Source organism: Cuculus canorus, chromosome 11 (assembly GCF_017976375.1).
Source record: "Cuculus canorus isolate bCucCan1 chromosome 11, bCucCan1.pri, whole genome shotgun sequence".
NCBI classification, from domain to species: domain Eukaryota; kingdom Metazoa; phylum Chordata; class Aves; order Cuculiformes; family Cuculidae; genus Cuculus; species Cuculus canorus.
The window spans coordinates 21,289,383-21,314,089 of record NC_071411.1 but is presented as its reverse complement, the minus strand read 5'-3'; the positions used below and the strand labels follow the sequence as shown (position 1 = coordinate 21,314,089).

Here is a 24,707-nt window from a genome sequence, read left to right as displayed (position 1 = left end):
CCAATATGTGCAAAAAAGTGAACAGGAATGGCAGAACTGCCTTTCTTTACGGTAAAAAACACTGCAACTCCTACTTCGTTCTTCGTCTCTTCTGGTCCACAAATAAACCGCCCGTGAACAGAGATCGAGGAATAGGAGAGCCTCTGGGTGAACCATTTTCTTATGAAATGCAAAACTCACCAATGCACCAAGAGTTGGAACGCTTACAAGATGAGAATATCTGCATAGTTAACAAGGATCTGCTGAGCTATGACTTCACACCCCTCCCATTCTCACAGAAAGAGACCAAAGGGTGATTTAGTGAGCACATTGATATCACCAGCATGATACCACAAAATCAAAATAGATTGTTTTGCTAAAATCAAAACACACCCCAAAAAAGCATAAAATCCCCATACCCTGACTGTGATGGCTGAAGATAATAAGGAACACAAACTATTTTTTAATTGCAAAATCAATCCCCTTATTTCATGGTGATTTTAGGATGTCTTATCTTGCAGATTAACAGAAATAAGAGGAGATAGAGAACTTGCAGCCATTAGGCTTCCTCCTTGCCATGGAGCTGTTTACAAATGGTTTATTTACACATAAGGAATTATCTTCAGTGCTTCAGGTGGGACATAATTTGGGTGCATTAACCACTTTGCTAAAAATACTCTTTCCCTGCTTTCAGGCTTTGTTTTGGAAATCCTACCAGAGCTGAGATTTGTTCTCAGTACCTGCAGTAAATCACTTTAGCAGGCAAAGAGCAATGTATTCTTTACCTCATTAGCCTGGAGTGAGGCTTCCCATTAAAGCACTGAAGGTCAAGTTCATCCCCTGCAGAGGCTGCTGCAGTGAGTGAACGTACTGAACCAACTGTAATTCTGCTTTAAGAGATTCTTGTTTCTTCTGAGATACTGAGCTACTCCGGGGACCGTCCTGCCTCAGATCAGTACGCGACTCAATATTTTTACATTGAGCCACAAGATGGAGCTAAAACTCAGTTTAATTTTATTGAACTGGCTTAACGGCCATTTAGACCATGAAATAACTAAACAACTAAACTGTTCACAGTTTTTATCATTTATGTTTAACTCTGTTCTGGGAGTTGACAGTTCACACTGCTATTCGAGAAAACAGTATCTATCACACGCATTTTGAGCAAAAACCCTGCAGCACCGAACACTGGTAAGCTACTCACCTGATGAGCGTCCAGATCAATGATTGTGGCTTTAGACACCCCTTGTACTCTTTCAAATAAGAACTGGATAAGCAAGCAAAGAAAAAAGACAGATTAAACCAGAGGCTTGAAGCTTGCACAGCACATTACATCTGGTTTTAATGTAGCATGTGTCCATTTCATTCACCAAAGAAATAGCTAAATCATCCTAATATATTTAATTATAAAAATGTGAGTTGGGGCAGGGTGAAGCAAGAGCTGCTCAAGCCCCAAAACATCGAGGAGCTGACTTCATGAGACAAATGATAGCATGAGCAAGGCCTATCACTAGAGGAAGGGAGAAGGAGTCCTCTGTGATATGCATAAAATCTGCCATTCAGGAAAAGCTGCTGTAGGGACTGCAGGCATTATAGTCACTTTTAGTAACAATTCATTCCTTACTCCATGTCTGTGAAGAAAATAGTATTTTTAAGTCTTTGAGTCTCAACTTTGACAAGTTATTATCTTGTAATAACTTTGTTATTACAAGTTGTTGACAAGTTATTACATCCCAAAGATTTTGTAGCCGCTATAATTTCTCAATCTGTATTTTAATGACAGGGAAAACAGAACAGTGTGGATCACTTTTCTGTAAATTAACATGTACAGAAATTAGGATGTTATGTCATATCATGTGCTGCAATCATTCCAGCTTTTTTATGTTTGATTAGTACAGATACTTTATAAATAGTCGAGTGTACAAATATACCATCGCACATTTGATAAAAAATAAGCTGTAATTGCAGAAGGCTCTTGCTTCAGCCTTCCAACAGCTCAACCTCAAATGCATACATTCCATTCAGTGATTAGTTTGGAGACATTCGCATTTTTATTCATGGATTCTATCCACTCCAAGCACTACAGCTTGATTCAGAGAGAGGGTTTCTGCCTCTGCATTCATCTTGATTGTAACCACTGAAACAAATGTGGAATTTTCAGGTTCAACTGTGACGCTAGGATAATTATCACTGAGGATATTAAAAGTCAATCTGGTTTGATTTGGAGTGGGATTTTTGCAAGACAACATTATTAATGCAATTGTCGTGGCTCATATTTACATTCATAACTCTGAACACCACAACTCTTCCCTTGCACTTAACAATAAATACTGCTTACGTGCCGTGTTCTACAGCATCAAGTGCCGCACCATGTTCCTATTCCTACCCAGCTAGAGATGGCTTTATTTCCTCCCATTAAGATGTAAATTAGTTCTTATAAATCTATGTGGATTCTTTTTCCATTTGCACAAATAGGAGAAAATACTGGTTTAAGAATTAAGAGCACGTCTTACCTTTATAGCCAGCGTGATATCTGCGTATGCACAAAATCCTCCACCTTTGTCACTTGAGCAATGATGAAAGCCACCCCCTAAACATAAAAACCATGAAGAGGTGAAAAGCTAGTGACTAAACAACACAGACACTCTTTGCAGAGATCGCTTACATGGTAGGCACTTCATTTTCTCTAGCAAATACAGCAGCCAGAGCTGGTCAACCCTCTCCCAGCACCACGAACCACCTCCTTGGGTTTCCATACACGTCTTACATGGGGCCAACCAGGGCAGCAGGCAAAGGACCTGCAGATGGACACGAACGGAGTTGTCCCTTTCGTCTAGCAGCCACCCCAAGAGCTGAGAATTACCATATGTAAAAGCTTGGCACCTCCCCAACAAATCATCATGAAAAGAATACTTGGATCCCCCCTCCCAAAACATATTTTTCATATAACCATATAACACATTTTTTATATAACCACATATATATAAAATATATATTTATATAACCACTTTTTATATAAACCACAACTTATAACTGCAAAACCCACTACAAGTATCTCAGCAAGAGACTTAATAAGCTTGCTTTATCTATCAGTAAAAATTACAGGCTTTTGGGTTTTTTTTTAATGCCTATTTAATTTTTAATATTGAATATTCACTTTGTAGAAGATGTGTAACAAATAATGAAAAACTCCCAGAACAGATGAGCTCCATGAAAAGAACAAGCCAAGTCTTACATGACCTAAAGTACTGCTTCAAGAGTTTACTGGTTTGGCATTGCTCTTTGCTCTGAGCAAGAGAGCAGGTTTATAGTCTCTATGTTCTTCAGAATTTATTAGAATTCAATTCGTTTTCAGGAAAAATTGTACATCCAAACACAGACACAAACAGCTACAGCCCTGCTCCCCAGCACATCAACTAACTCCTTGGTCTGGGGTAACACAGAAATCAACTGATGACAAGATCTACTAATACTGTTTTATAATTTAATGAAAACAAAGATTTTATTGAAATATTTACAATCACTCCAAACGCTTTTCCTTAATTTTTTTCACACTACTTCAATGCAAACCCTTTTCCTTATCTATGATATATCTTTAGCCAGTTCTCTTTTCCTTCTCTCCAAGAAGGGTCGTATTTCATTATAAAAATGCAATACGGGCGATAGTGGAGAGGAAAACAAATCCACTGCTGCTTCCATTTTTTTTCCTTTAGAATTGATTTTAGTTAAACTCAATCGAGTCACTCTGTTATTATAAACAGAATACACACCGTGGTAAATGAAAATGATATGATTTGAACTGCACTGTTTCAAGTCTCATCCGATGCACAGTTTGTACTTACCCACATTGATGGCCCAGCCTCTATCAAGAGCCAGCTTTCCTGCCTTAAGAAATGACAGTAAGAACTTCATCAACAACCAAGACCACCATTTCACACTGCTTCCACCCCAAAACCGACCCGTGGCATTCAGACACGTCCATGGACTTTTCACATGTTTTACCACTGCAGGTCGCTCCCAATCACATCTCTGAATATAAAACATATAAAACTAGTGCAGGGGTAGGACAAGGGGGAACAGTTTTCAGCTGAAAGAGAGGAGGTTGGGATGAGATCTTAGGAAGAAATGTTTTGCTGTGAGGGTGGTGAGGCCCTGGCCCAGGTTGCCCAGAGCAGTGGTGGCTGCCCCATCCCTGGAGGGGTTCAAGGCCAGGCTGGATGGGGCTTGGAGCCCCTGATCCAGTGGGAGGTGTCCCTGCCCATGGCAGGGGGTGGAACTGGATGGGCTTTGAGGTCCCTTCCAACCCAAATCATTCTATGGTTCCAAAACTACCCTCACCATAATTAGTTTAATAAACAGCTGATCTGTCATCTGTATTTCGTTCTCTGGCAGTCGACCAGACCTAAAACTGCTTGTGCCAGAATGCCAGGCCCTAGCAGAGAAACGATAAAGGGAAAGTACAAGTGTTGGGAAGAGTGAAAAATGAGCAATAAACCCCAGTATCATTCTCGTTTGTGTAAAAACAAAATCCTAGAATCATAGAATGTTTTGGGTTGGAAGGGACCTTAAAGAACGCACACTTAAAATCCTGACAGTACAGATTAACATAGTTTCAGCTGGGGATAGGAATAAAAAAATGCTACAGTACAAAGTGTCCTACACTACTTTTATTTTTTAAATTAACATGCGTAGGACAGAACATTATCGATGTTCTTCCTTTCAATACAGAAAAATTGTGCATGTATCCCTCCTTTGAACTCAAATGACATTCAGAGAATGCAAAGTATTGACAGGGAAGAGATACACAAGGCTTAAATTATAACATTTTCATTGAAAACACTGATTTATTTTGGCCAGGAAGAGTTAGGTAAGTGTTTAACTGTAGTATTCCCCAGAAGTCATATTGAAAAAAGATGCAGTTAGCTATAATTTAAAAAAAAGGGAGTAAAAAGTTAAGAACAGATTATTCTTTCTCATAATTATGGAAAGAAGATGTTACACATCATATTTGAAAAGAAGTTAGAAGAACTGAGAGTTCTTCAACACCAATATTTATATTTGAACAGTTCTAATTTACTATTAAGAAAACTACTGGGAAGGTAAACATCGCCCTGTTATGAACACAGTAACTTACACAAATTAGATCTCAAGGAAAGACTGCAGTTTCTGAACCACAAAGCCCATTAAGTCAAAGGGAAAGCACATTATCTGTGATTTAGCATACTTCCTAGGGATTCCTCACCAAAACCCAATCTTCTCGTATTGCTATGAGATCATTAAAAAGCACAGAAACTCAACAGGAATGTTCATGATAAACAGGACCACCAGGAATAGAAGATTGTACTTGTGACTTGTATTGTACACATTACTCCCTGATGAATCAGAATAGCTTCTGAAGTACATACCTGTTTCCCGATACTGAAAAATAAGAGGTAAAAAAATAGCATATGGCATCAAAATCAATCCAAAAGTGAGCAGTGCTGCCACACGAGTTCAGGAGGCAGGAGAGAGCAGCTTCCAGGGCTGAAAAGGGCTCCAGGAGAGATGGGGAGGGGCTCTTGATCAGGGAGGGCAGGGACAGGATGAGGGGGAATGGTTTTCAGCTGAAAGAGAGGAGATTGAGATGAGATCTTAGGAAGTAATGTTATGCTGTGAGGGTAGGGAGGCCCTGGCCCAGGTTGCCCAGAGCAGTGGTGGCTGCCCCATCCCTGGAGGTGTTCAAGGCCAGGTTGGATGGGGCTTGGAGCCCCCTAATCCCATAGGAGGTGTCCCTGCCCACGGCAGGGGGTGGAACTGGATGGGCTTTGAGGCACCTTCCAACCCAAACCATTCCATGATATGGAGATATCAGACAAACAGTGGCCCACTGCTACATGACCACATTTAGAACTAGCGAACATGCCACTGCGAATTAAAGAGAAGGCACAACGAAAAACTTCATTAAACAATAATAAAAGTACTGACTAGATTTTACACTCTACCCAATTATTCTTCTCTTCCACCATTTCCTTCACCCCTCATCACCGCTGCACAGAAGGACAGCATGGAAGTAGTAAGAGAAGGCTCCACGTGTTTCTGCTCACGCAGGACTTTGCAGACCTAGACACCTCATCTCAGTAACCACTATGCCATCAGAAATACAGCACAAAAGGGAGAGACCACCAGGAGTAATGCCGAAGGACTAAAGACAGAACGGAGCTATTTCTTTGTCTGTGAGTGACAATAAAAAATGCTCAAGCACACAGAACTATACAAACAACATCATATCAGATTTCTTTCTGTCTACCATTACCCAGTCTATAACAGAATCATGGAACAGTTTAGTTTGGAAGGGACCTTAAAGCCCATCCAGTTCCAGCCCCTGCCACGGGCAGGGACACCTCCCACTGGATCAGGGGCTCCAAGCCCCATCCAACCTGGCCTTGAATGCCTCCAGGGATGGGGCAGCCATGACTCTTGGATATTTTAAAGCCTTCAAACAAAAAAGCCAAGCTACTCCAAACTTCCCAGCAGTTCTCTGAAAGCAAGATCACTACACGGGTATCAGTAAAATCCGTTTGGGGCCACCCCTAGCTCCTGCAGGGAAACTGCCAGGAGATAACATTCCAGGTGGTTTATGCAGGTTCACATGAGGGAAATGTGCTGGGTTTCACTTGGATCACCTCCCTTTTTGCCAGTTCACACCTACTGAAGGTGGCAGCACTTTTTGTTAGCGAGCCTATCACCATAATCCTGTTAGTCTGAAGGTTTATCCAGAATCCAGCACATTCTTCCCAAACTCAGACTTCAATTGTCTTTAAAGGCTGGTTTAACATTTTCCAGTTGTTGATCTGGTTTTCTCCTGCTTATGCAGACTTTCAAGCTTCAACAAAAGCATCAGACACGGCTTCACTGTACCAGCACTTCCTCACATTCCTTACCTGACTATTCTTTGACTTTAAAGAACAAGTACATCCAAGAAGACAGAGCAACACAAAAGAATTGAAGTAGGATAAGGAAATGGAAAACGAGATTTTACTGAGCACATCCATATGGATGTCAACACGTTTTCAATTACTCCAAGCACCTCAAAGCACCACAAGAGCTACATTACCCAAATTCCGCATTCCCCGTTAGAGATATTAAAATGTACCAGTTGGCAACACAGCTCAAACATGATGATAGGATTGGAACTTTTTGAAGAGCCCCAGATGTTTAAATATCTCTGACCAGTCTTTGGGCCATGACAAAGTTAAGAGGACACCCCGAAAACAAACAGCACTGTTAAAAGATGTTGCTGAATCTTAACAGGAGTTGTTTAAGCCCAGTTTCAAGTTGTCCAGTTCATTCTTTTCCTTTCTTACCTTTTAGTAACTAAAAGCAACTGGCAGGGAGTTACTTTTACACACACACTTGGAAACCCAGCAGCTGGATGGGACACAGATCTCACAACAGAGGAATGAAATATCAAAAGAAATTGGTGGGTTTTTTTTCTAGTCAGGTCTCAGGCTGAGCAGTTCTCTCATTAAAAAAGTAAATACAACAGAAAAGCAGGCATTTCATCTTGCCTTAAAATCTGCTAACAACTGGCTCTCCTCTTTCATTTCACACTGTGAAATCCAAGACAGGTGAAACACAACGGTGCCCAGAACCACTTCTACGCACAAATGATAGCACAGAATCACAGAATTGCTTGATTGGAAAAGACCTTTGAGATCACTGAGTCCAACCGTACCTGTCCACTGCTAAACCATATCCCTGAGCATCTTCTCTGCCCATCTTTTAAATCCCTCCAGGGATGAGGACTCAATCATTGCCCTGTGTAGCCTGTGAAGTAGCAACAGTTAATCTAGTATTGGCCCCACAACATTAATGAACACTTGGAGAAGCACTCCACCAAACTTTTGGGCTCATTCACATTATTCTCATCAGTCAGACTCACACAGATTCAACCTCTCCCACTGTTTCTGAAAAGCGTACTGCACTGCTTTTTATGCAACAGTCATAGAAGAACTCTATTTTATTTATGTCTTTAACGGATTCTTGACACATTCACAACGGTAAGCATTTAAAAATAAGAAACCTCGATCCCAGTGCAGATGACCAAGTACCTACGCTCTTGTTGACAGAAACGGGTAGCGACCTACCAGCCTGTTTCTGAAAATAATGCCTTTACTTCATCATTCATTTACAGCTTCCCAAACTCGCTCCCCTTTAATATCTCTAGCTATAATAAATCATATTCTCATATCTGGCACAGAGTAATCTAAAAGGTTTGTCAATGTACAGAAAAGTGTTCTTCAATAACTGGCTTCAAATAGAGAAAAAGCAATATGGGATTCTGTCCTTACAGTGCACCCACTGCAACAGCTGCCTTCAGAAAGAGTAGCTGAAACACAGCAAAGATCTATCGGTACTATAACATTAATGATTTCAGATAGGAAATGCCTCACATTTATGTAACTGTGCCTGTAAAGAGAGCTCGGGACTGTCACCCCCTGTTGCAGCACTGTGCTGTACAGCTCCTGAACTCTCGCTCTGATATGGCAAGGAATCATAAAAAGGGCAGGAAAGGTTCCATTAGTTACTGGTTTACAATTATGAAGGCATCATTTCCCCTCTGCATGGTTTACATAACTCATTCTTGGCTCCAGCTATCAACTGTTGTCTTTCTTTCTACTTCCTCAGCATCTCTGATGGCAATTCTCCAGCAGAATTCAATGTCTGGCACAATTCTACAGCTGTGACCAGTGCAATCAGTTAACTAATTAGGAAACTATTCTCTTAAGGTGAAACAAGCTGCTTCTCTCTTGAGTTCACCTGAGCTTCTTATGTACTATTTACAATAGGAAAAAGTAGATAAATTCACTTCAATCATTAAAATGAGCAAAGCCGATATAGCTTTTATATATAACCCTTACCAAGTCTCAAGAGCAACCAAATCATGCATCTTTCCCCATGCAGTACCAAGGCTGTTTGGCAAACGTGCTTTAAAAACACCTTCTATATCACCAGTTTTGAAACCTCCCTCCCTAGAATTTGCCTGTATTTGAATGCTGTCCAAAACTAATTCACTTTCTGTATTTTCCATACATCCTCCGTGTCTCTTAGCACATGTCTGCGCTGCCCCTTGCTGTTTCTTCTGCTTCAGAAAATCATGGACTGTGAAATCGGGTATGGCTTTCACCTCGGCAGCTGCTAAAAGCAGCAAACTCTGGTGCTCACAGTTAGGACTGTATGCTAAGTTCCTTCCCTCTACCCACCTCTAGGGCTCAGGCCTTCAAGTTGTACATGACATGGCAACTCAAGTTTACAGTGTTTTCAAATCATGGAATCACAGAATGGTTTGGACTGGAAGAGACCTCAAAGCTCAATCAGTTCCACCCCTGCCATGGGCAAGGACACCTCCCACTGGATCAGGGGCTCCAAGCCCCATCCAACCTGGCCTTGGAAGACCTCCAGGGATGGGGCAGCCACCACTGCTCTGGGCAATCTGTTCCAGGGCCGCCCCACCCTCACAGCAAAACATTTCTCCCTGAGATCTCATCTCAATCTCCCCTCTTGCAGCTGAAAACCATTCTCGTCCTTTCCCTGCACTCCCTGATTAAGAGCTGTTGTTTTGATTAACAAGTTTCAATACAATATAAGTACTTACCATTATGGTTCCTCCTGTCTGAGTTCGAAGAGGTTTCAAGACTCTTCTCTGAACAACGAAATTGGGAAGAAAGGCAACCGGTGGTATTTCGGTGATCGTAGCCACAACAAATGACCACTACAGGGATAAAAAAAAAAAAATAGTTCCCATTAATGTAGCCTGTCTTAATGATGCAATTTAGGTGTCTCATCAGTTGCCATTTACTGAAAAAGAGCTCACAGGTCCTTAGAAAGATGAATACTTATAGATGGAGGTGACCACAACAGTCCTTATTAGTAACATCCAAATACATTTGTCCTTCGACTGTTAACTATGAGAATCGCCACTTTCAACCCTCATCACTGGGTTTGTCAGATTTTAGTATCAAACGGGAACAAATCAGCATTTTTTCTACAAGTTGGTATTTCAGAAAATCCAACGTGCCTGGGCTTGGGAGGAAAAGCTGTAAATGTCCTTCAGCAGGATTAACAGCAAGCTACACCTGATATATTGTTCAAACCCAAAATATCTTTTCTTGTGTCAAGTCAAAAGGATGTACCAAGGGGAAAGGAAAAACAAACAGACAACTCAACTAAGAAGTTCAAATACTTGAGGGAACACGCCGTGCAAATTTTAGTATGGAGAACGGACTAAAATTTATTTAGCATATTAAACACTTCTGGAAAACATTTCAACAAAATGTTTTGTTAAAAAGTCATCATCAAGAATATAATTTGAAGGTTAGAACACAAAATATTTGCAAAATGCAAATGCTTTTTTTGCAAACACATATAGATGACTTCAAAGAAATTCTATGAACACTGCTACCAGCGATAACACTCCTGAAGATGTTTCAAACTGTAAGTCCCAAGCAAGAATCACAGAATCATGGAATGGTTCAGGCTGGAAGGGACCTCAAAGCCCATCCAGATCCAACCCCCCTCCCATGGGCAGGCCTCTTCTGGCCTCGCTCCAACATCCTTCCTGTGCTGAGGACTCCAGAACTGGACACAAGGCCTCAGCTGAGTTGTCACCAGAGCAGAGCAGAGGAGCAGAATCCCCTCTCTCGCCCTTCTAGTCCCTCTGCTTTGGATGCAGCCCAGGACACAACTGGCTTATAAAAACCTTCACATACAGAAGTGGTCAAAGTGATAGACTTGCATCGTCTAAAAGTAGCTTTAACCTCATTGCCCATCTTCTTCCAGAAGTTCCAAATGCTGACGTGCAGGAAATCCGCTATTTGATATAATACTAGAAAAAAGGCAATAAGTGGAAAAGTACTGCAAGCAATTTCTCTGATATCCAGTGACTACCTTATAGATCTAAATTCTTTAAAGAAAAAAACAATGGGGAATCACCTCAATTCAACACGCCAAACTCCGTTGCAAGAACCAGTCGTGTAACCTGAAGCAGGGTAACAGCAAGACCCTTCCTTCCAACGCAGAAGGGGTTTCCGGTACTGTTTACTCTCCTTTGGGCACATCATTATGTTTCTCTTCAACCAAACCCCACGCAGCTTCCTTAGCTGCTGCTAAGACACCAAACACCACCACCTCTTCTTGCAAGCATATGGAATTTCACAGAATCATAGAACAGTTTGGATTGGAAGGGACCTTAAAGCCCATCCAGTTCCAACCCCTGCCATGGGCAGGGACACCTCCCACTGGCTCAGGCTGCCCAAGGCCCATCCAACCTGGCCTTGAACACCTCCAGGGATGGGGCAGCCACAACTTCCCTGGGCAATCTGGGCCAGGGCCTCACCACTCTCATGGTGAAGAAATTCTTCCTAATATCTAGTCTAAATCCACTCCTCTCCAGTTTATACCCATTGTCCCTCATCCTATCACTACAAGCCTTTGTGAACAGCCCCTCCCCAGCTTTCTTGTAGGCCCCAATTTCCTACCAAATCCATGCCCAAATTTTAAATGAGGAAAACTCAAGTGACCCATTATTTTAAAAAACCTAGGCATTCCCAAAAACACAAGCACCCCTGTAGCCCACCAAGATGACTGCATGTAAAAGCCAAGCCTTTTATTAGTAGATCTGTATTTCACAGAATAATGGAATCATTATGGTTGGAAAAGACCTCTAAGCTCATCCAATCGAACCATCGGCCCAGCCTCACCTTGCCTACTAAACCATGTCCCAAAGTGCCACAGCCACAGGCTTTTTGGACACCTCCAGGGATAGAGACTCCCCCACTGCCCTGGGCAGCCTCTGCGAGGGCTTCACCACTCTTTCCGTAATGAAATTTTTCCTACTATCCAATCTAAACCTTTCCTGGCCCAACCTGAGGCCATTTCCGCTCATCCCATCCCTTGTTACTTGGGAGAAGAGCCCAGCACCCACCTCACCACAACCTCCTTTCAGGTAATTGCAGAGAGCGATGAGGTCTCCCCTCAGCCTCCTCTTCTCCAGGCTAAACAGTCCCAGTTCCCTCAGCTGCTTCTCATAAGACTTGTGCTCCAGAGAGGATACCCGGGGCCTTTTCATGTCTAGCCACATTGGTTTTCGTTTGAAATAAGTGCTTTAATCTTTTCTGTTTGGCAGGGATTTGCCAGCATGGCCAATACAACATCTTCCAGTTTCTGCAGCTGCAGGAGATATTCTCTCAAGAAAAGGGGAATGGGAGACCCACAATTAATCCCATCCAAGCGCACGCGGCACTGCTGCTCCTGAACACCAACACTCAAGTTCTACAGACAACTCCCTGGGAAGCCGTCCTGTAGGGACTAAAAATATTATTACAGTATTTCACACCAAGCTCTGCACATTACACCCTGCTACAAAGCAGTGATTCAGAAAAAGAAGGTGGGTGGTTCTATGGAATTAACAGCTCAGTATCAAGAATAGCTGCAATAAGATCAAATCTAATGATGTATGAAATTGCATGTAGCTTTATAGCACAGAATGAAGAAACTAAGAGAACTCAGAGAGTGAAAAAAGCTCACACAAACAATAGATCCCTTATACAGAAAAAGAAAACATTCCAGAAATGGAAATACAAGGACTCTTTCACCGTGGAAGGGCAAAGATGACTCAAAATAACTTCTTTTGAATTATGAAATGGAAGATTCTTGTACAAAACCCTTCTCTGCCCTCCAAGTAGAGTTGCAAAATAAAAGCAATTCTACCTGCATTCATCTGCTACCCAATGCCACCGGCAGATGACTGCATGCATTTTGAAACGGAGAGCTCATTAACATTTAACAACTGGACGTTTCATTTAGAAATACCCAATGAGTGCTTTTTATCCCCTGTTAATATGTAACCCTGTATGAGCTGCGATTGGAAACCTTTACACATAGATAACATGCAAGGTTATGCCCCCACATTGATCTTTCGACTCTCTCCATACGCCACCGACACAGGCACAGACTAAGTATGAAGCCAGGACTTCCCCCACAACAGACTGACAGCAAAACCCCTGCACAGAGGCTCTCTGAAGAGAAGAAGAGCTCTTCCATAAAGCCCAAACCCAGGAAGCAATTCTTGCATCAAAAACCATTCAATCAAGTATTGTACACTACTACTGCATTGTAGTGCTCTCCAATGTATTTTCAATTTCAGAGGTGTTATTTTATAAAACCAGAGCAAATCAAAACTTACACTTTTGAAGAATAAACCCTTGGTACTATGGAGAATATTATTTACGTCTCAAATGTTAAAATTTTGCTTAGGTTCATTAAAATGTCATTTCAGGTCACCTATATAATATGATAGACCCTCTCTCCCCTCCATCCTTCTATAGTATGAATTCCCAACTATTCTCATGTTTTTCTTTCCATATTCTCAATGACAATCATAAAATCGTGTAATGGTTTGGGTTAGAAGGGACCTTAAACATCATCCAGTTCCAACCCCTTGCCATGGGCAGGGACACCTCCCACTGCAATTCTATCAATGTTGTTAAAATATACCATTCTGGAATCTGCAGAAGTTGACTTTATAACAAATCTAGTAAGGTATCTGTTGCCTTTGACACTAATTCTAGACAGTTTGCTCAAAAAACGCATTAATGAGTACAGCACCTTTAATTTATTAAGGTAGCGCCTCGTGTGAACAACCAACAGATCTTCATCAGTAGCTTCCCGTGCCTGCACAATCAAGTCATCTGCAATTAGTTTTTCTTCTGAAACAGGAGAGAAATAACAATTGGCATTGTATACCATCGCTCAACGTCCCACATTCCACCCTGCCCAACAATGTTAACACTTGGACCTTGCTGCAATAACTTCATCTGTAATGAAAATCACTGCGACAGCTTTCGTTTATTCAGTGTTTACAGCTTTCCAAATGCATATCCTCTGTCCATGTAAGCTACTAAGGTAGTGCACATGTGATAAATATTGTTTAAGGAAGCTTTTGGAGTCTAATCACTGTAACTTCTTATTTAAATGGAAAGGAAAGATGAGTGATGACAGGACAGGCAGGCATAAAAGCATCACAAGACTCCTCACAGCCCAGGCCTAGTCATACCAGGGAAAGCCTGGTGCTCCTACCATCAAATAGTCACCATTCTTTAATGAGAACAGCTGATATTAGCACTTAATTGCCTAAATCAGAGGAGAACAAAAGAAAAATTGAATTTCAAAACATAATTGCTCGAATGTTCACAGAAGTGAACTCTTCCACTCGGGGTATTACCTCCTTTTAACTTCAAGAAATACCAATGACCAGCTATTAATTCTGCCTCGCAGAGACCAAAAGTGAGCTTAAGTCAAAACCTGGTTTTATAAGAGCCAGTTACAAAACAACACTCCAGGATTTCAGGAGGTGATCAAAGCCAACACATCTGGATGCCCACATCTGGAGGTACTTGCCAGAAAGCTCATTGGGGTCAGATGAAACAGCCAAGCAGCGCAGAAAACAATGCTGCTTTGCACAGGATCACTACAAACACAAACATAAGACATCATTCTGACCCTCCCAGAGAAACTCAGATCTGCAACTGCTGCACGGCTGCAGCCTCCACAGACTGAACCTCTTCCACAACTTCGTACGTCGAGGAGGAAGAAAACAGCTCACAAAGGTGGGCGATTTTGTTCTGAAATGGTATGCAAGAACACCACCTGTAACAATATTGGTGTTGGCAAGCTTCTGTTCCTCCTGAGGAGAAAGGTTTCATTCATTTGCTGGTGTCAGACAGAAAGCTGAACTGCTAACAGCTTCATTCTTGAGGAAGGAGAAGGTAAGTGCAGAGAGATTTTCCCCAGTGATTCTTCACAAGACAGTAGAGAAGATGGTAGGGAACAGCATAAGGCAAGAGTTGCCAGGAGCTGCTTCAGAGCCAGAGAAAACCAGGACCGCCTGGAGCATCTCATGGCTTCTTTCTCCTTTAGAAAGCAAGGAGACCAAAAAGATTGGGAAAGCTCATTTTCTGTGAAAGACAGAGTAAAGAGTGGATACTTCCAACTGAAAAGAATCATAGAACGGTTTGCATTGGAAGGGACCTTAAAGATCATCCAGTTAAAAGACAGTACACAGAGAAGGAGCAGAAAGACAAAGGTTTAATTAATTAAGAAAACACTCATGGAAGCCAAGACTTCAGTATTTGAGGTTGTAGAGGGAAGATCCAAAACTCAGCTACTAAATGGAGCCTTATAATTCCTTTACCCTCAATTAAAGGAATGCAAGGCTGCCTAAAGTCAGCAGGGCAACACTCACCTGCAGAAGATCATCAGCTGAAAGAGCCATTAGGACCACAGAATGGCTCTGGGACAACCTTTGTCTTGGCAAGAAAAAAAGCCTTTTGTTAACTTGATGAGCAAGCTCTAACTTTAGATGAAGTGATGCTAAGATCCTAGCCTTGGTTCTTACATTTCTATTTCCTAAGATTTTAGGTAGGCCCTGATCCTAACCTTGGTTCTTACATTTCTGTTTCCTTACGTATTTCTGCCTATGCCTTCCAAGTTGTTTAAAGAGCAATAATGAGCACCACAAATTCTGCCTGCCACCAGAGGTGCCTCAAAACTCTTCCAAACGTTATCAGAATAATATCCTGGGCTTGATAAAGAACAGAGTTATACAAGCTGCATTTATCTTTCAGCCTGCAAGGCACTGCTGGCCAGCAGACTGCCTGCAGTCAAATGACCAAGCTGCACCCCACAGCAAGCTGGCCATGAACACCCGAGGTTTCATCAGCCCCAAGGAACATCCTAGTTCTTGCTACACCAGATGTAAAGCGGTGGAAGCACAAGGCTATAGGAAGCTGTATACAGGAAAAATCATTTATAAGCTTGCAGCTTACACAGGAAGGATTTTCCATTCGTAGCTACGAAAACAAAGTCCATGTTCTATTTTAGGTCCAGGCTTGGTCCTCAAAAGAAAGAAGAAACAGGGAGTGCAAACATCAACCATCCTCAAGAGGAAACTTAAAGGAAATATTGTTCTGATACATCAATCAGAACTGGAAGAAAGTGCTTGAGTCATTAAACATCTGTTGCACACCAAAAGCCATCCACAAGGCTCTAGCATTCTGCACCCACCTTGGGCTAGACTGGAGGCCAAGATGCTGGTGCTCACTTCAGAGGTGGAAACAGTTCCCAAATATCCCACATGAACATTCCTTGTAAAGGCCAAGCAATGAAATTCTGTTCACCCTTTCATTCAAACTGTAAAGGCCACAAATGCATTACGATGGTCTGACATTGCTGTGCTCATACCTCTCCTTCCTCCTGTTTATTCTGCCTACTAAAGCTCTCAGCCAGACTGCAATGAACCAACACTGTTATTGCTGCCAGTATTATTCACTGCTCTGGGGAGAGCAAATCACTTAACGAGCCCAAATTTGCAACCACTTTTAATAAGTTTCACCCTGCACAGATGCTGTGACTAAGACGAAACCAAAATTCAGCATTATTTAGTGGAGTGCGCTAGAAAATGCATTTTCAAAGGACAGAAAAACAAACCTTTGTATTAAAAAGCCTTCATGGAGGATGTTCGCTCTAACAGTACAAGTTCTTCTTTTAAATACTTGATCTACAAGACAACACAATGTACTACAAGGCATTCAGCCTGCCTCCAAAATCCTACAATCAATTTAGTCAGCTGAGATTTAAGTCTGCAAATATATAAGCATACTAAAGCACTCCAAATGTGATTAAAGAGCATAGCTTAAATCTACACAGTGAGCAAAGAGGACATACAGTCACTATTATATTGGCAATTATTAACAGAAGTCTGCACTAACTACATAAATCGCGTTAGCTTTTGGGCAAATGTTGGTCTAGGAGGAACCTTCTGCCACTTTACCTTTCAAAAATTCGATTACTTTTCCCCATTTCCCTGCATCGAATGGATGTAGTTTCTCAAGCCCCATGAAGGTGATGTTGTAGTCGGGGGAATATACAATCGGCCAGCATGCTGATGGAGGGGCTTCATACAGCGCTGTCCGGTGAGGCCTTAAAAAACAAACACAAATAAGTCACCGTCTCAGCAACTAGTAGTAAATTGAATGTTCTTCAGTAAAATCACAGAATCCTGAAATGGTTTGGGTTAGAAGGGACCTCAAAGCCCATCCAGTTCCACCCTCTGCCATGGGCAGGGACACCTCCCACTGGATCAGGGGCTCCAAAGCCCCATCCAACCTGGCCTGGAACCCCTCCAGGGATGGGGCAGCCACGACTACTCTGGGCAGCCTGGGCCAGGGCCTCCCCACCCTCACAGCAAAACATTTCTCCCTAAGATCTCATCGAAATTTCCCTTCTTTCAGCTGAAAACCGTTCTCCCTCATCCTCTCCCTGCTCTCCCTGACCCAGAGCCCCTCCCCAGCTTTCCTGGAGCCCCTTTCAGTACTGGAAGCTGCTCTCAGGTCTCCCCAGAGCGCTTCTCCAGCTGAACAACCTCAACTTTCCCAGCCTGTCCTCATAGGAGAGTCTCATCCAGCTGGCTGTTAAACTCAGTTTTCTAGAAACTAGAAAGCCCATCCAGTACCTACACAGGGACACCTCCCTCCGGATCAGGGGCTCCAAGCCCCATCCATCCTGGCCTTGAACGCCTCCAGGCAGCCACCACTGCTCTGGGCAACCTGGGCCTGGGCCTCGGCCTCCTCACTCTCACAGCAAACCTTTTCTTCCCAAGATTTTGTCCAAATCTCTCCACTTTTAGTTAAAGTCCATCACTCCTTGTCCTATTGCTACAGGCTGTGCTAAAAAGGCTGACTAAGGGGCTGGAGCCTTATGAGGAGCAGCTGAGAGACCTGGGGTTGTTCAGCCTGGAGAGGAGGCTGAGGGGAGACCTCATCACTGCCTCCAACTGCCTGAAAGGAGACTGCCGTGAGGTGTGTGCTGGTCTTCTCTCCAAAGTAACAACTAATCGGATGAGAGGGAATGGCCTCAAGGTGCACCAGGGGAGGTTTAGATTGGACATTAGGAAACATTTCTTCACTGCAGGGTTCTCAGGCCCTGGAACTGCCCAGGGCGCGGAGGAGCCGCCATCCCTGGAGCGGTTTAAGGTGGGCGGATGAGGAGCTCAGCGGTGGGCAGCGGCGGTGGCACTGGATGAGCTCAAAGGTCTATTCCAACCAAACGAACCAACGTTAAGCCTCCTCTTCAGCACTGGAAGCTGCTGCACGGTCTCCCCGGACCCTTCTCCTCCCCAGGATGGACACCCCAGCGCGGGGGGCGCCGGTCACCCCACCTCGCGCCCCGGGATCTCCGCCGAACCCCCCCCACCCCCCGGCTGCCTCCCCTCAGCGCTCCCGGCCCCCGTACTCACATCCCCGCGCTGCCCGCACCGCCCGCGGAGGAGACGCGGAGGGGGCGGGGCCAACGGGCGCGGCCAATGGGAGCGCGGGGGCGAGGGGGCGGGGCCAAGAGAGTGCAGGGAGGGAGAAGCCGTGTGACCGGGGCCAATGGGAGCCACAGCGGGGCGGGGTCACAGAGAGCAGAGCCGGGACGGGGACGAGGGTTGGGGCGGAGGCACGGAGGGGAAAAACGGGGGGCGGAGCCACCGGGACACCCGATGGGGTGGGCGGGTGCATGGAAGGGGCGGAGCAACAGGAGTGAGGCAGCATAAGGGGTGGGGCCACAGGATGGGCGGAGTCACGGGATGGGTGTGGGCACGGAATGGGCGGAATCAGAGCACAGGTGGCGACGGAAAAGGGGCAGGTGCACGGAAGGGGCGTGGTCAAGAGGTGGGCGGGGTAAAAAATAAGTGGGTGGAGCCACAAGGAGGATGTATGTGGAAGGGGCGGAGCCAATGAGGAGGCGGAGCCACAGAGGCAAGTAGGAGGTATGAGGTGGGCGGGGCCATGGGCCAAAGCCGTGTGGTGCGAAGGGGCGGGGTCACGGACTAGGGGATGGGCGCGGTCAGCGAAGTGGGCGGTGCTACGGAAGGGGCGGAGACACGGGTGGGGTGGTCGCGGCAGTGGGCGGAGCCACAGAAGGTTTGGGCTAGAGAAGGGGCGGGGTCACAGCAGGTGAGTGGTCAAAGAATGGGCGGGGCCACCGCGGGGGCGGGGCCGCAGGTTGGGGCTCAGGAGGGACGTGGTCATAGACTGGGTGGGGTCGCAGAAGGGGCGGGGCTACAGAAGGTGTGGGACTCTGCTCCCAAGGAACAGGGTGGGGTGTGAGGGAATGGCCTTAAATTGCTCCAGGGGAGGTTTACATTGGCTATCAGGAACAATGTTGTGCCCGGGCGGGGCGGTTTAGATTGGGTGCGAGGAAACATTTCTCTCTTGACAGAGCGGTGAAGCCCTGGCAGCGGCTGCCCAGGGCAGGGGTGGGGTCTCCCATCCCTGGAGGGGTTCAAAAAGTGTATAAATTGGGCAACTTTGGGACACGGCGTAGCTGGCACAGTGCGGTTGGGCTGCTGGTTGGACCCGGTGGGCTTAGAGATCTTTTCCAGCTTCAATGACTGTGGTTCTGTGAGGCAGCACTGTCCTCACTGGGCGGCAGAGCTCCCCTCCATCTCCCTGGGACCAGCCCTCAATTCAGGCACGCAAGAAGAATTAACAAGGTTCAAGGGAAGAGCCAGTTTCCATGTGTGCTTGACTTATCTTGCTTCCATAGATGCAAAAAGAATCGCTTGGATTCAGCTGAATCCGTAATCCCATCCCAACTGGTACAGCGCCAAAGGATTTCTCACCAGCCCGGGGGGACTCTGGGCTTCTTTATTAACAACCCAGAGTTGGGCCATGGCCTCAGCGATTTGCAAAGCCCCGACAAAACCATCAGGTGTTTATATACACTATACAATAGGTAGATAAATATTTTCGTCATTGAACATTTTTGGTGTTTTTCCATGAGCTCTTAGTTCTCTGTTGTTCGTTGTTCTTCTCTGAAGTCACTCCCAGTTCCACCTTGATAATTCATCTCTGCTGTCTCTTTTCGGGTCTCCCTCAAACGCGATGCTTTGTGTTTCTCCACCAATCACAAAAATCGTTTAGCTTCCTTCTTGAGACATTTCTATTTATTCTTTGAAGAAAACCTCAAGCAGTTCTAACTAATATTTATATTCAAGCTATGCCTATACTCAAAGTAGGTGAACCTTTTAATCCGGGATTGTCATTAAATCTAATACCTGTTTGACATTTCGTGCACAACCTGTTGATTCAGCTGAACCGGGCTTTAAACCAGCCATGGAAAAGACTATGCATAATAGAACAGTATTCTTATAATTGTAATAAAGATTACTTTCTCAACACTAGTTCTGGTTGTACTCTTAACACAACACTGTATTTATCCTTAATATAGAGCTGAATCCGTAATTGGGCTGCAAATCTTACAGATGAATCAATACTCCTACCACAATTCCTACGGATTAATCAATACTCTCACCACAATTTGTAAGCGGAATCGATAATCCCATCACTGTTCGTACAGCTACATCCATAAACCCATCACGATTCATACGGCTGAATTGATAATTCTGCCACAGTTTGTACGCCTGAGTTGATACTTCTTCTGTGATTCATACAGATGAACTGATAATCCCACCACAATTGATGTGGCTGAACTGATAATCCCACAGTGATTCCTACAGATGAACTGATAATCCCAGTGTGATTTGTCCAGCTGAATCCATAATCCTGCTGCAATTCCTACAGTTCAATCGATAATCTCATTACAAAAGCAGCCCATCCACAGCAGCGATGTCTGTCAAACCCGCGATAAGGACACAGCGTGGCCTTTCCTGCTGATAAGCTGAAGCTTCCAGATAAAAGGCTGTCTCCTTAAAACACGCTGGCTTGGCATTCAGTTGTGATGGATGCCTGGACTTCACTTTCCTATTTATTTGGCAGTAGGAGGTGGTTATCCCATGGAAACATTCTATACCTTTGACACTATCTTTTAATTACCATTTCTTTCTGTTCTGACCCTTCGTGCACTTCCCTCAGCGTTAGCTCAGTGTGGTGTAATAGATTCATTAGGCCCTGCGAATGGCAAAATAAACTTGTTTTTTCGTGAAAGAGAGTGGTTTGTAAAAGGAGCAGCCGGCGACAGACAACACAGCTGGTACAAAAGAGACATTGGGTGGTGGTCTGTCAACGAAGTGGCACATGGGGTGACTCGGAGGCTTCACAGTTGCTTCAGATTAAAAAAAAAAAAAAAGAAAGAAAAAAAAAAGCTCCCAAAGCGTGTTCTGAGCTCCCCACCGCACAGGCACGGGGAGCAGCCGGGTGCCCGCTTCTTACGGAACAAGCGGAAGGCTGAGGCAATCTGTGGTTTCAGTACAGGATGGGGGATGGTGTGACTGAGAGCAGCCCTGAGGAGAAGGACTTGGGGTGCTGGTTGATGAGAAGCTCAGCAGGAGCCGGCAACATGTGCTCACAGCCCAGAAACCAACCGTGTCCTGGGCTGCATCCAAAGCAGCGTGGCCAGCAGGGAGGGAGGGGATTCTGCCCCTCTGTTCCTCTCTTGGGAGACCTCATCTGGAGTACTGTGTCCAGTTCTGGAATCCTCAACATAAGAAGGAGATGGAGCTGTTGAAACAGGTCCAGAGGAGGCTACAAGGATGATCTGAGGGCTGGAGCACCTCCCATCCGAGGACAGGCTGAGAGAGTTGGGGTTGTTCAGCCTGGAGATGAGAAGGCTCTGAGGAAACCTTCTAGTGACCTTCCAGTACCTGAAGGGGCTACAAGAAAGTTGGGGAGGGGCTGTTCACAAAGGCTGGGAGTGATAGGATGAGGGCCAATGGGTATAAACTGGAGAGGGGCAGATTTAGACTGGACATAAGGAGGAATTTCATCACCATGAGAGTGGTGAGGCCCTGGCCCAGGTTGCCCAGGGAAGCTGTGTCTGCCCCATCCCTGGAGGTGTTCAAGGCCAGGTTGGATGGGGCTTTGGGCAGCCTGAGCCAGCGGGAGGTGTCTCTGCCCATAGTAGGCGGTGGAACTGGTTGGGCTTTGAGGTCTCTTCCAATCCAAATTATTCTATGATTCCATGATTCTATGATAAGTGGCCTTGCGAAGGGCCAATCAACACTTATTAATGACTCAGTCTCTGCCAAGAGGCACCAAAATGTTTACAAATGGTATAAAACTGATACCTGAAAACCCTTTTCTTTGGATTGAATGTTGGGGTTGTCCTGTGCAGGGACAGGTGCTGGACTCGATGATCCTTGTGGTTCCCTTCCAACTCAGGACATTCTCTGATTCTATGAACAACATTTTTGGTTCAGTAGTAACTCCAAAAACAATTTTTTTGAAGAAAATTTGGGATTCACTTTATGTTTTTAGAACACTGCAATATTTGAAACAAAGCAAAATTTGAAAAAGAAATTTCAGCCTGTCCTGAAATTGTTTTTTAAATACAAATAAATGAAATATTTTGATTTTTAAAAGAATAAAAATCAGACTCAAACAAATAATAAACTTTTAAATTAATATACATTCACCAAATAGCTGAATCTGTACTCTTGGCTGAAAGATATTTCCTTTAAGATCTCTGCTGAGCTCCGGTCTTCTGTGCAGAAACTTGAAAAGCAGGGCAACAAGCTTAAGTGACCAATAAACTTGAGAAGATGACCTAGGTCTTCTACAATAAAAGCACACACTCATAACAGGCAGAAAATAGTTACAGACCATACAGAACCCACAGCCATCTCTTGATTTTCTTGAAATCCTTCGAAATTAAGCCCCAAATACACCATAAAAGTAAGAAAACAGATGAATTGCAACCCAGGTCCTGCAGCGCAGTGATTTTATTCCTCAAGTGATAGCTCTGTTTTCCCACGACAAAGGAGATGTTTTCTCCTTATGCCATTTTGCTGCTGTTGTGACAAAGTGTAACTTGAAAGGTTTTGACAATGTTATGGATAACGCTGGGGCCCTGTGGGAAGGGAGTTTATTAATTGCCGCATACTTGAAAGCACAGGCATATCATGGTTATAATAAATAACCAGCAACCTATTAACTCTCAAGGTCTGGCCTGTTTAACGAGCTCTTTGTCATCCAGGAGATCGTTCATCTCACGCTGAAAATCATAAAAAGCACTTCAGGGAGGACAGACTTTCTTCCAAAGAGAAGTACCTTCTCATGATGTGGCTCCAGCTTGAAGCTGATGCAGATCGTGTCTCCATCCTCCCAGGGAGCTCCTTGCAGGAGGAAGGTAACTGTGATGTTTCCGTGCAGCCCCACCTCGAGCACTGGGGGCAGTTTGGGTACCACAGGATAAAAAGGATCTGAAGCTATTGGAGGGCATCCAGAGGAGATCATGGAGTTGGTGAAGGGTTTAGAGAGGAAGCCGTGTGAGGAGCGGCTGAAGTCACTGGGTCTGTTTAGCCTCGAGGAGACTGAGGGGAGACTTCATCACACTCTGCAGCTTCCTCACAAGGGGAGGAGGAGGAGCAGTACTGAGCTCTTCTCTCCTGCAACCAATGACAGGATCTGAGGGAATGGCAGGAAGATGGGCCAGGGAGAGTTAGGTTGGGCATTAGGAAAAGGTGCTTCCCCCAGAGGGTGGTGGAGCACTGGAACTGCTCCCAGGGAAGCAGTCATGGAGCCAAAATGGACAATATTCCAGAAGCCTTTGGCCAACACCCTCATCCCCACGGTGTGGATGTTGGGGTTGTCCTCTGGCAGCCCCATCCACAACAGAACTCAGATTAGATGAATTCCAGCAAGGGTTTCTCCAAACTAGGCTTTAAACAGCCTTATCAAAGTCACTAGAGGGACTTGGCTTAATACCTTGAGCTGATGACTAGCACAGGAAGCCACAGGACTTGATTTGCTCTCATGCAAACCTCTGCAAGTCAGTATTGAAATGGAGAAAACTGCTGTGGGTACACTGAGGGGTTTTCTGAAGCAAGGAAAGCTTTCAAAGAAGTGATTCCTTTGTGGGTCCCTTCAGAGACACAGATAGCTCCTAACTGGATGACCAGGGGCACAGGAGAGAAACATGGTTTAGTTAATTAACACATTCTCTATTACGTCAGATTTGTATCTCAAATGAATCCATTCTCCTACATATTTATAAATGTAATTAAGGTATATAATTTTGTACTTCCATTGCCAATTAGAGACAACCTGGAGTCTAGCACGCTCTTATCTATCCAGATAAACAGAGTTGTGTTAAGCATGTACAGTTTTCATAAAATTCAGTCCTAACAACAACCAGATACACAAACGCTGATAATAATTAGCATGTTCAACTGAGCATGTTTAGTGGATATTTGCTCGCTTCTGATTTTTAAGTGCTTTGATAATATGAGCATCATAGAATCATTTGGTTGGAAAACACCTTTGAGATCATTGAGTTCGACCATACCTGTCCACTACTAAACCATCTCTGAGCACCTCGTCTGCCCGTCTTTTAAATCCCCCTGGGGATGGGGACTCAACCACTGCCCTGGGCAGCCATTCCAGTGCTTGAGAAGCCTTTCAGTGAAGAAATGTTTCCTCACGTCCAATCTAAACCTCCGCTGGTGCAGCTTGAGGCCATTCCCTCCCATCCTATCGCTTTTTACTTGGGAGAAGAGAACAATCCCCACTTCACTACAACCTATTTTCCAGGAGCTGCAGACAGTGTTGAGGTCTCCTCTCAGCCTCCTCTTCTCCAGGCTAAACAGCCCCAGGGCGCTGAGCTGCTCCTCTTAAGGTTTGTGCTCCAGATCATTCCCCAGCCCTATTAGTGATATTTGTCTGTTTATAATACACAAGAAAGTGGTGAAG

At 44.4% G+C, this 24,707-nt stretch overlaps 1 protein-coding gene across 1 annotated transcript in view; it reads right to left on the bottom strand.

The window, feature by feature from the left end:
- HDAC11 (histone deacetylase 11) overlaps positions 1–18,360 on the bottom strand; it is a 30,102-nt gene extending 11,742 nt beyond the window's left edge. The window contains exons 1-7 of the mRNA XM_054076920.1: positions 18,311–18,360; positions 16,847–16,995; positions 13,624–13,724; positions 9,614–9,730; positions 3,822–3,864; positions 2,493–2,569; positions 1,184–1,246 (exon numbers count right to left, since the gene is read on the bottom strand). Of these exons, the coding sequence (XP_053932895.1) occupies positions 1,184–1,246; positions 2,493–2,569; positions 3,822–3,864; positions 9,614–9,730; positions 13,624–13,724; positions 16,847–16,995; positions 18,311–18,312 (552 nt within the window). The 5' untranslated portion in view covers positions 18,313–18,360. The remainder of the gene's footprint in view (positions 1–1,183; positions 1,247–2,492; positions 2,570–3,821; positions 3,865–9,613; positions 9,731–13,623; positions 13,725–16,846; positions 16,996–18,310) is intronic.
- Positions 18,361–24,707: the final 6,347 nt, after the last annotated feature.